General features: G+C 42.3%; 1 protein-coding gene across 1 annotated transcript in view; it reads left to right on the top strand.

Annotated features, from left to right (window-relative positions):
- The window catches only part of GNA13 (G protein subunit alpha 13), a 30325-nt gene that overhangs the window by 12562 nt on the left and 5447 nt on the right, over nucleotides 1-12316 (top strand). The window contains exon 3 of the mRNA XM_041485730.1: nucleotides 8615-8665. Within this exon, the coding sequence (XP_041341664.1) occupies nucleotides 8615-8665 (51 nt within the window). The remainder of the gene's footprint in view (nucleotides 1-8614; nucleotides 8666-12316) is intronic.

The raw sequence follows: 12316 nt of genomic DNA, 5'->3' as shown, positions 1-12316 counted from the left end.
CAGGTTCTGGTAAGCAGCAGCCTTTTGGTTGGATGCTCTGGGTCTGTGGTTGTCCCACGTGCCAGTTCATGTGTTCCTCCACCCTGCTCTGACATCCAGAAGGAGCTGCAACAACCTTGAGTTTGCTTCCTATTTGAAGGCATGGTGATCCTAAGGAAAACCATGGAATCACAGAATGCTTTGGGATGGAGGAACCTTAAAGCTCATCTTGTTCCTCTCCCAACCTTCCACCATGCCAGCGTGCTCCAAGCTCTGTCCAGCTTGGCCTTGGACATTCCAGGGGTGGGCCAGCCACAGCTTCTATGGACAACCTGTGCCAGGACCTCACAGGGAAGAATTTCTTCACTCCAGGATTAATGCTGTGGACTCTGAGGGTTTTTAATTGTTGGAAGGAGTCTCAGCTGTGTCTAGAATATGTCACATCCTGGTTTCCAAGCAGTCTTTCAGAATTAGAAATACAATAGCAGAATGCCTGGTGTGGAGAAATTGTAGTTTTGTAGGCTTTAGTGCAATGTTGCTTCCTACTACAAGCTATAGTGACTTTGCATCTTTTTGAGCAATTAAGAATTCAGCAATTAAATTCCACCAGCAGAGGGGAGGGATACCTAACTAAGAAAACTGAAATGGATTTCTTCCCTCTTAGGAAAGTAATTGAAAACTGAAACAGTTTGCTCTGTGGTATACTGGTATGCAGATTAACTGCTTTTTACCGTTCAATCATGTTTTAATTAATTGAATTGGAGTGGCATGGTATATATGAAACTGTAAGTGATCTGCTGATGGGAGACAATGTGAGTGTGAGTTGTGTGAGTCTGGCACTTTGAAGGGAGAGCACTGCTGTACTGGGTGCAAGAAGGAGCAGCAGCTGATGCTGGAGCTTTGTTTGAAGTATTTAATTCCAGGCTGGCTTGGTGACATCCTTCTGTCACTCTCAGGGTATGGCAGATGTCCCCAGCTTGCAGGTGCTGCCAGGGTGTCACAGTGCAGGCGCTCAGGTTGGCATGCTCTGTCTCCCTCCATTTGTTTTCCACATTTTGAGAATTATGGATTAATTGGATTACACAGTAAATAGGGGATAATAGATTAAAGGGATATTATTGGGTTAAACCCCTTCTTAAACCCCTTCACCTTTCTTTGTTAATACTGTTATGCAAGATAAAAATGTCACTCATGAAATAAACTTGGGGTGACTCCTCTCTTGTGCTTTTGGAGTTGAGCACCCTCCAGCCAAAGTGATCCACCTGTTGAAAACACCAATTCTGCTCTGCCACCAAAAGGTTTTACAAAAGATGGCTTCTATGAGTCAGGACTTGAACCTTTCCTTTTTTTAGGACAGATACTCAGTGTGTGGGACCAAACACGAGGCAGGTTTCACTTCTGCCCTGCGTGACGCAGTTCTGATGGCTCTGAAAAAAGGCAAACGCAGCTCGAGCCGCACGCAGCGAGCGCTGAAAGGGGGAAATGGGTCTGAGCTCTGAGAGCTGGCCTGAGCTGTGACGCATTTGGGATGTGTATTGATGAGGAGCAGCATTATTTTGTACTCTGTATCAGCAACTGTGTCTGAACTCTCCGTTCTTGCAAAGACACAGGAATTAATCCCAATGTGCTGAATTTTATCTCTGGAAATGGGCAGATCAGGTTTAAAAGGCTATTCAAATGGTTGAGCTGGAAGAGAAAGAAGCTGGGAGATGGGAGATGGCTGGTCTTGACACACACTGTCTGTGCTTCAGCCTGTAAGAGACTGTCTGCTGCTGTGTTTCCCTTCACTTCCCTGGGTGGGTGAAGAGACAAAATCTGCCTTGGAGGTTCTGCTTAGTTACTTCAAGTTGTCCCTTCCTTCCCAGACAGTCCAAATTCACACATACACAAAAAACAGTTTCCCCTTTTGCACTCTGAGATCAGTTAACAAACCATCGTGACCCCTGCTTGTACTAGTGGATCGTGACACAGCCCTTGTAAGGCTGCTCCATTCATGCTTCCACAGGCAGCAGTGCCATTTTCCAGCAGTTTGCCCTTTGGTGTTGGACAGTTTGGGATTCGTTTCTCATGGAACACTTGGCTGCTCTGCACATGGCCACAGTAATGTTCACGTGGGTATAGATGGGGACTGCTGTGCTTTGGCCATGATTAACACTTAGAGGAAGGAAACCTATCACAGGGAAATGTGTTTTGTGTTAGTGCACACTCAAATATTTTGACCCCAATTTGCAGTTTGGTAAGTAAATATACTACTGCTTACCTGGACTTTTTTTCCCCAAATACCTTCAACACCATTATTAAAAATCAGTTCCTGTATATGCTTATTGTAAACTTCCAGAATGCTGCTAATACTGCTTGAAGAGTGAGTGTTAAATCAAGTGTTAGAGTATGGAGTGGCAATTCAGAAATAAATTGTTTCCCCTCACTTCAGGAGATACCAATCAAGTTGCTGGATTGCTGCTGTAAAACAGGGAAAGTATATTTTTAAAGTTTTGTTCCTTGAGTAAACAGGTTATAGGTATGAATGTGGGGAAGTTTTGTCCTAGTCTGTTGACTGGGGCATGTTTGAAAGAGGAATCCTCGTCAATGAGCACTGGAAGGAGTGACTGGAATGAGAAATTGTAGAAACCTGACAGCTGTGAAGGGCCCAGGATTGTTTCATTTACCTCCAAGTGTGAGGCCAGCAAAAGAGATCAAACCAGTTGAATGTCTCGACATGAGACTTGGTTAAACCTGCTGCTCTAACAATCAAGACAGTTGAGGATTTGAGCTCATTAGTGTAATTAGGATATGCATTCATGGCATAAATGTATCATCTGGATCATCTCCCTCCTTTGTGCGATGCTGTGGATATTCCCTTTGGGTGGAGGAGGTTTTGCCCTCTAATCTCCCTTCCTCTGGGAATCTGCATTGATTGATTTGATTGAAATGTTTCTCCATTCATTATCCCTCTGTTTATTACTGTCATTTCAGAAGACATCTGCTAAAACTTCAGTGGCAGCACTATTGATTTGTACTCAGTCTTCTTTTAAATCAGCTTAGGGTGGGGTGGCAAGGAAAAAAAGGTTGCTAGAGATTCTTTCCTTTGCCAAAACCCTCAGATATGGATTTTCCTGGATTAAGCCCCTAACAGAATAACACCCTGTAGATAATGAAGTGTGTGCTATAAGCATTACTAGGGTGCTGTAAAATGCAGAATTTTCAGACTCTGTTTATATCTCCATCATCTTCCTTCAAGCTGATTCTCCAGTGTTATGGATGGTTTGGTTTGCATATTTAGGCATGTACACACCAGCCTAAAAACACTGCAATTACCTGTTCTTATTCTAAACTAGGCTTGTAAAAAAGCTTATTTTTGGTGGTGTTTTTGTTTCTTGTGTTATTATGGGTTTTTAATTAAATAAAATAGGAAATATTTGTTTCTCTTTTTCAAGAAATTCAAGTAAGTTCAGGAAGAGAAAATGTTATGTGGTTGTGGTTCTTAAAGTTCTAATATAGAGCTACTAAGTTATATCTCCTATTTTCTTAAAGTATCACATTTATTATTTCAGACACTTAATAAGCCTTGTCAGTTCAGTATGTTCCACTGAACTTGCAGCCAGACCAAGATGGTTTGATAAATTGTTTCTTTCTTTAAACCTTGTGATGACTACATCTTTATTTGATGCTTTTTCTCTATCTCTTTTTTCTTTTTTAAGCAGTTGCTAATGGAAAAAATGCAGTGTCCCTGATCCCCTTGAAGAGCTTAAAAGCCATTTGGCTATGCTAAGGTTTCAACAAATCATATTTAGATTGCTGACATTGTTTTCATGGAAACCAAATAAATTGGTGCTTCCTGGGTTTAAAAGATGTGTTCATGTGGTGTGTATTTCATGTAGGTTTTTTTTTTTTCTTCTCTCCCCAAAACTCTTTGTGGTTGCTTTGCTTTAGGCAGTAACCAGACAGTGATCTTTGTGCTGTATTTGCTTAGAAAAGATACTTGCTCTGGTTTACTGCAGATGACCACACCAGCAGGTGTTGGCCTACAACTAAATGACCACCTCTGCTTTGTAAAAAGAACAAATTGGTAAAATGTCTTAGTAAAAAGAATGAATTATAGAACTGGAGATATTTAATTTAACAAGTAGTGAAATGCAGAGTTGTAGGGGAAGCTGTTGTGTCAGTCACCTTGACAGGAGTAAGATTTCAGTATTTTCTTGTACACTCATTATGAAGTGACTTGGCTCTCTAAGGGCGGATCAGAGGGCTCCAGGAGACACAGGCTGGTTTGACTCAAACCTTGCTGAAAATGGAATAGTTGACAGTTATGAATAAAGTTACTTAACAGTCAACTTCCTGTGGTTTACATGCATTTCTGAATCAGGAGGAGGCTGAAGAGCCACAGCTGAGACATGTATATTCCATCTGAACAAAAAAGGGCATCTTTCTCAAGCCTTCAAAAGGGACTGCTTCAAAATCCAATACCCTGATATAATTTAATAAAGTTTAAAACAGCCAGAGCACCCTCCTGTAACTCCAGAAGGTCTTTGGAGCTGATGTGTAGGTTGTTCATTCTGCTGTAGTGGGGTGTGCTCAAGAAGTTTGCTTATTGCAGTACCTCTATTCATTTGGGATGTGTGCCCAGGCCTGTGCTGGGTTTTGTCCTTGTATTGGCATCTTTGGGCTGTACTTGAAGTGCAGGAGAGGGAAGTGGGCAGGGGATGAGTTGGGCTCCATGGCACGGTTGCTTCCTGCAGTGTCACTGCAGCCTTCAGAGATTTGCATTTCCAAACTGCTCAACTGTACGAATGACTTCAGAAGGTTCATCTGCATTTTAAAAAGAAGGTTCACCTGGGGCTGGTTTGAGACTATCGCACAGAACCATGGAATGGTGTGGAGGGACACCTGCCACTATCTCAGGTGGCTCCAATCCCTGTCCAACCTGGCCTTGAACATTCCCAGGGAGGCAGCATCCACAGCTCTGGGCAACTTGTGCCAGTGCCACAGAATCCTCAAAGTAGAGAATTTCTTCCTAATAACCAAACCAAACCTTCTTTCTGTCAGTGTGAAGCCATTCCCCATTGTCCTCTCACTCCGGACCCTTGTAAATAGTTATTCCAACTTTCCTGTGTGCTTCCTTCGGGTACTGAAGGCCACAATCAGGTAACCCCAAAGTCTTCCAGGCTGAACATTCCCAATTCTCTCAGCCTTTCCTCATAGGCGAGGTGCTCCATCTCTGTAATCAACTTGGTGGCCTCCTTTGGACTCCCTCCAACAGGTCAAGGTCCTTCCTGTCCTGGGGACATCACTGTATTTTTAGCTAATCTTTAAATTTCCGTCCTATGTACTCACAGAACGTGGGTGTGAAGAGATCAGGAGTGTAAAGGAGAACTGTGGGGGTTTTAATGGGGGCAGATCCTTCAGTTTCTCATTTCTGTCTAGATTTTGCCCTTAGTGTGGCTCCTTTGTGGTGTGACACCACAGATTGATTGCTGAGCAGCCTCGTGGCAGGGCTGGACATGGTGAGCCACACTGGCATTAGTGGGACAGAGTGGGGAAACCCAGTTTCTTTTTTCTAGTCATCTTGGGTAAACCAGAGAGTTTACAGTTTGTCAGAAAGGAAATTTTAGGTGGTAGCTGTTGAATACAGCTATTTAAATATGGTCACTGTCATGGATTTATTGAGTGGGATCTGGTTCTGTGTCTACCAAGAAAAAGCAGCCTAACACAGAAGCTGTTTTTGGGGCTGTTGTTTTACAGGGATGTGAATGGAGTCCATTTCTAACTGATTTTTAAAAATGGGTGGCATTAAGGCTTTCCTCAGTTGTTGTGTGCTGAGTTTTTCAATGTGTTTCTGTTCATTATTGGATAAAATAAAAAACTACACACTTTGGGAAGGGATTGAAGCTTGGCTCCTTTGTAATGCTGCCTCTTTGAAGCTTGTTTAAATGGGTCAAAACTCTCTGGTTCTCCAGTAGTGCATTCTGATAAAGATCTGTTCAGTGAGGTAGTTTGCTGTTCATGAGTGTCTGTAGTTAGCAGAGCTCAGCCTGCTGATAGCAAATGTCCAGGGCAGACAGAAAATTACCACTGGTCAGGGCCCTGGGTTGTGGCTGTGTGGTATGGATGGGTGGCTGGAGTGGGATGGGAGAAGAGATGATGAGTTTGAAGCTGCTCTAGGTTTTTAATTGGTGTGCAGGTAAAAAACAGTGAATGGACAACTTCTGTCCTTGGTTACAGAGCTGAGTCATGTCCACAGCACTTGCTGTCTGAGCAGATTTTTATGAGGGGAGAACCCAAGCAGCTGAGCCCACGGTGTGGAGGAGGGAAGCTGGAATGTCTCTGCTTAATGAGCTGTGTTATGTTGTAACTGATGGATTTAATAGTTCAGTCTCTTCAGTTTCAGCATGGCCACCTTGATGTTTGTGTGCCATTGACTCTGGTAGGTGACAGCTCAGAAGTGGAGCTGGCATCTCGGTGTTCCCTGAGTGACTTTGCTGTTGGATGGGTGGCTCTGGAGTGTTGCTGTCGCTGCAGGCCTGTGTATTTTGCATTTGTCATTTCAGGAAATCCCCTCTTTTGGAAGGCTGCCTGTGGGGATGTTTTGTGACCTTTCCAGGCTGTGGTTTGCTTGTCTGCTCCAACTGCTCTGTGCATTGCAGTAGCTGCAAGCACTGGGACTTAAAGGAGAGGTAGTAACTTCTACATTAACGGTGGAGTTAATGCTTCTTTAGGGAGTAGGTATTGCTGTAAGTCGTATAAAAAAGCTGTCTAAGATTAAAATGCATGTTTGTATGCACACACACAAGTTCAGCCTCTGAGGCTCAGGTATTCCAGAGTAAATACCTGCACTTACTGAGTCTGAAATCTGCCTGATAGGTATGTAGCCAGACCTGTGGGGAAGGGAAGGTTGCCAGCTCCTATTGGCACCTAAAAAAGAAATTAAATCTGACCTTAAATTTTATTTTGCCTTTGTATTCAGCTACAGACAGTTGCTTTAGCACTTGGAAGGCCTGAATTCTGATCCTGTTACTCCTTCTTGGGAAGCTTGATGGATTCATGCATCAGGGTTGATTATTTTCTGTGAAATAGGAATGCTCTTCCCTGCATACCTTCCTTAGGGGATTGAGGCTAGAACAGATGATGGAAAAAATACAATACTGCTATCGTTACAAGCAGTTGCTGCTGTGTGCTGCTAAAATGGTGTTCCTGCTGCAGTTTGTCACCCCAGAGAAAATCAGGACAGCTGAGCCAAACAGGAGGTAAAATAAGGCAGTAGAGGTGTGTTGGGCTCTCTCCCTGCAGGTGTGTCGAGCACGAGGCATGTTCCAACCAGAGCCCCAGTTTTGCCTCATTAAAAGTTGATGTTCAAATTGCACACTTAAAGGTGTGGCATCTGCTTGTATTATGTAACTTATTTTAGTGCCCGGAAAACTTGCAAAAGTACCTTGCTGATGTGTCTGCCAGACCCCTTTTTGCCCTTTATTTACGCTGCTCTGCTCAGGGTAGGTGCTTAGATGGCACAGTTGAATAGTGAGGTTTATATTCTCCCTAGATAAGCTTGCAGAGTTCAGATTGAAGCGAGGGGAAGTCATTATCAGGGTGTAGCTCCTGTCCTAATTCTCTTGTCTGGATTAGGTGTAGTCACCCCGGTCTCAGATGCTGTTTGATTTTCTCATCAAGAAAGCTCAGTCAGAATTCCTGCTCTTCCACCTGCAGAGTGAAAGCACAGGTGGTTTCTTTTCTGCACTTGCTGTGAAATGAATTGCAGCTGGTAATTAAGAGTTTCCTAAAGGAAGAAGATTTGTGCTTCTGTGAGGATGCTGAGAACCTTAAAAAGGTGCCTTTGCCGTCGATTCCATCAGTACATTCCTATTGCGAGTGAACTCAGGTGCAACAGTGTCCATGGCAGAACTCCTCCTTAATCCCAGCACCCTGATGGAGTTCTGCAGGGTTGACTGTGGTTCAGGTTTACCATGAAAAAATCTTTCGTTCCACATTACTGAAGGGATTAAAAACTGCAGTTACCCTTTGCCAGGACAGGGATGAGTTGAATCCAGAAGATAAATCTGGATAGTAAATGTGATATCATGCACTGGAGCTCTGCTCATCACTCAGAGTAAGATGTTCTGCTTAGTGTCTGATGGGAAACTTGAATAAAATACTTTGTCTGCTGTGGTTTCTCATCCTTTGTCCTGCTCATCACTCACTGTGCTCCAGGGAAGTACCTGTGGGCCTGAGTCCTGTGGCACTGCAGTAGAAATGAACTTTCTCTGGTGATTAATCCCTGCACCTGAATGCCTGTGTGTGCACACTCTGCTAAGCCTCAGAGAAATTGAATGTTTCTTTTCATAATGGAGGCGTGGCTGCTTCATTGATGCTCCCTGTGGATAACACTTGGATTTATTTATCAAGTCTAAACTTGGGAAGAATGTGACTATTATAAATGTGCCTTTTATGCTTTTAAGCTTAAATATTAACTGGCCTAAGAATAAATCATCAGTTGTGTTCTTAGGATAGCTGCTTTTAAAAAGGGCAGTGATTAAAGCTTACAATGCTTAAATGTAGGTTTCTGATAAATTATCTGGACTTCAGAATGTAAACTATTGGGATCAAGGATGTCGCTTATTTAAATAACTGTTTGATTTGTTTTTAGGGGGAATCTGTAAAGTATTTCTTGGACAACTTGGATAAACTTGGAGAACAAGTAAGTCCTTTTTTATTTTTCTTTTCAGTCTTGAGTTTTAAGTAGTCTTTGTGATCTCTGGGTTTTAAATAGATGAAATGTAATTAGTGTCTACTCCAATAACTTTATCTTTAGTTAACTCAGACTGTCGCATTATCTCAGCAGTTCATCACTGACATGTCAAAAACACAGGGCAATGTAAGGGCCAGGAGACTTTCTGGAAATAAACCATCTGTCAAAATAGAACAAAAAACAAGTTACAAATGTTTGGCCAGGCAGGAGACTGTTAAAGTAACTTTTCAAGACTAAATGACATCTAAAAATGACTGGGTTTGGGGTTACATGTCCAGTTAGGAACTCTTGAGTTAAATCAGTCACAAATCAGTGGTACCTTCCAGGAATATCTACTTTAACATAAACTCAGTAAAGAATAAAGTCTGTTTTCTCTGGAGAAAAACCTGACATTTCTGTAGAGTAATTTTTTAATAGAACTGTTAATTAGCACTTGAATAATGAAGGTATCTGCTGATGCTCATCAGTGTGGATTGCAGGAATGGCATGTGGAAAAATTGCCTTTAAAACAGGAGTTTTAATATGGTGCTTGAACTCTGTGGGGAGGCAGTTTCTCCATGGTCATTCCCAGCTGATGGTAACAAATGAAGGAATTCAAACCACTTCAGTGAAACCCTGTTACATCATGTATAATGTCATTTTTGTTTTTAACAGATTAAATTTTAAGGCAGACTGTTTTTCTGCTTTGAACTGTCATTGTTCTAACTAAAGCACTGGTGGGCATTGTGCTTCCCAGATCTCTGGTATGAAAACTCCAGCACCTGGTCTCTGAATTTGGGTTTGGTCTTGAGATATGAAACTTGCACTTAGGAGGGGAACTGCACTTGCTGTAATGAGCTGCTGAATTCTGCCAGTGGGGAATTTCTCATGGTCTTTGAATCCATTGCCTTTCCGTGTCAGAGGGCTTGGGCTTTTCCCCAACAATATTGGATAGAGTTTTGCAGCTCCATTTCAAAGTTCTTTGTGGAGAAATTTTGGTCCATTCTTTGATTAAAGTGTGAAACTTGGTCAGCAGTTGGGTTTGTAAAATATTTTTATACATAAACACACTTACTGCAGGTCTGATGTTTCTGTAGCAGTGCTGTGAATTACAGCTTTTCTAGCTTCAGGTTAGACCAAATGATCTTGAGAATCAGAGGGACTCATCAGGATCTCCTGTTGTAAAAAATATTCCATCTATGAAAGAAAAAGCACTAGCTAAGTTTTGTTAGTGAAAGATTTGATAGGTTCTTCTGGTTTGTTCTTATCTATGTGCAAGATTGTCTAATGATTGTTTCCCCAAATTGTAAATAAAAGTATTTGTTCTTATCTGATGCAACTGGGCTGACATGCAACTAAATTGCTTATAAACACATAGATCTGCAATTCACGTGCCTCTTGCCAAAAGGGAGCTGATAACAGCACTGAGAAAAAAGAACTTAATGTTCAGATTTAATCAGATCAGCAGAATAAGAGTATCTGACAGGCAGACGTGCGTGGGATCTCCTGGATTCCTTGCAACTGTGTGTTGCTATTTCAACTGCCAGTGCAGACTGTATGTATCCAAAATACCTCACAGAGAGACTTGGCTTTCCATCTTGTGACTGGATCTCAGTCATGCCTTAAATTGTGATTTGAGCTAGGCAAACAGTGATGTGATAGCCAAAAGAGCTGCTGATAACCAAAGGAGCTCCTTTAGAAGAAGCAGACTGCAGTGAATTTGAGGAAAGGAGATAGGAAAATCAGGAAGAAAGCACATGTTCCAAATCAGTATCAATGTGAGGATGCTTGAGGGAAAAAAACACTTACTGGCAATGGCAAAACATTGAAAATAATACTCAGTGCCATCTAAGGAAAATACTCACCTGATGCTGCAGTCTTCACATGTGGAGAATGGGATCAGCCCTGAGAAAGAGGCAAGCTGCTTGTATTCCAGTGATCTGGGCATGAGGGAGAAAACATAACTGTCCTTCAGAAAGAGAGCTAAAATACTGGGAGAGTTCCTGAGAGTTGTTGTGTTTGGGCTGCTGTAGCCAGAGTGGATACCAGCACTGAACTCACAGAGCCCTCATTGGCTGCCTGTTGGATCAGAGTAGGCAATATCCAGGGTAAAACATGGAGTGGTTTGGGTTGGAGGGGACCCTAAAGACCCAGTTCCATGGTAGAATGTAGAGGTAGAAAGCACTGGAAAGGATTCTCTATGTGGCTGCAAGTGTGGAAGGAATTTTCAATGAGTAATAGTACTCGAGAGGGAGTTTGTCAGGAATGCTGGGGATAAGCTTGTTCCTGAAAGCTTTACTGAATAAACATTACAGGCCAACTCCCAGGAGAGTTTGCTTTGTGCTCTTGTTTCAATATTGAAGGTACATGTGGCTTTGCCTATTATATTAGTTGCTTTTATTTATTTACATAATTTAATAATTTCGGTCACTCCTGAGCTTTCCTGAGACTTGTTGCTTTTGTTCTGAGAAGCTGAGACTAACTTCCTGAAAAACAAAAGAATATACATTCCCATTTGGAAGCTGGAATGAATGTTGAACCTGTGACACTCTTGCCTACATGTTGACAGTCAGCTTTGCTCAAAATCCCTTCACATGTGCCCAGTGACATTTCATATTTCAGTCCCTGCACTGCTTTTGCTGATTGTTCTCCTCTCTCTAATTTCAGTAGAAAAGACCCAAGATACATTTAACATAGGGAAAAGTCTCATCACCCTTTAAAGTTGTCCATTAATCACACAGGGGGGTGACAGCACCTCTTTTGGTCAGTTTGGAGGGAACTTGATGTTGCTTTAGGAATTCTCCTCCCCTCCAGACTTCGGTGCTGTGGGGTTTGGCTGTGTGCAGTGCTGCAGCAAAGGCTGCAGGGTGGGGAGCCTGTGCTTCAGAGCTGCTTTGTAATTTGTGCCACGATAAAAATCAGAGCCTTAGTCATGGGCAGCTCGGGAAAAGGAGCCCAGTGTTCAGACAAAGCCCTCTCTCTCTCTCTAGTTTCACTTTGGAACTTCCACGGTAAAGCAAAGTGATCCTTTTGAAATGTTGTGCTCACTTCATGATTTTTAAATTTTATTTTTGTGGTTTGAGCTTGCTCAGCTGCCTTAAACTTGGGATACAAGTACTGAAATAGCCATGGTGCTGTGTGCCTGTTCCCCCACCCAGCTGACTGGTTGAATCAGACTTTCTGAACCTTGCTCTTACATGTCTCTATAAAAGCTCCAAGTGTGGGAACTGGCACTGTCAAAGGAAGATCACAGATCATTCATTTTTTTAACAAGAGACTGAAATTCCAAAACCTAAATTGTGCTCTCTGAAAGGGTGAGAAATGCTGGAAAAATATGAGGAGGAGTTTCCATAACAAGTGAACAACAAGGTTTTAAAGTCCAGCACAGGCAGCTGTGTGGTAGAGATGCATTTTGCAGATAACAGAAAGACTTGGACCATAGACCAAAGTGTAATTCTAGGAATGAAGAAATCCCCAATCCCAGCGTTGAATTTCATGCTGTCAAAAGCTGACTAATAAGAATTCCTCTTCATCTGCATCCACTGATGATGTTCATATAACAATCAAAAAAAAAATAGTCTCTTGAATGCCTCTTAAATTCTGGGAAAAGGTGGGCTGGAG

Source organism: Pyrgilauda ruficollis, unplaced genomic scaffold, assembly GCF_017590135.1.
Source record: "Pyrgilauda ruficollis isolate IOZ18807 unplaced genomic scaffold, ASM1759013v1 scaffold72, whole genome shotgun sequence".
Lineage (NCBI taxonomy): Eukaryota > Metazoa > Chordata > Aves > Passeriformes > Passeridae > Pyrgilauda > Pyrgilauda ruficollis.
This window is presented reverse-complemented; position numbering and strand designations above follow the sequence as displayed.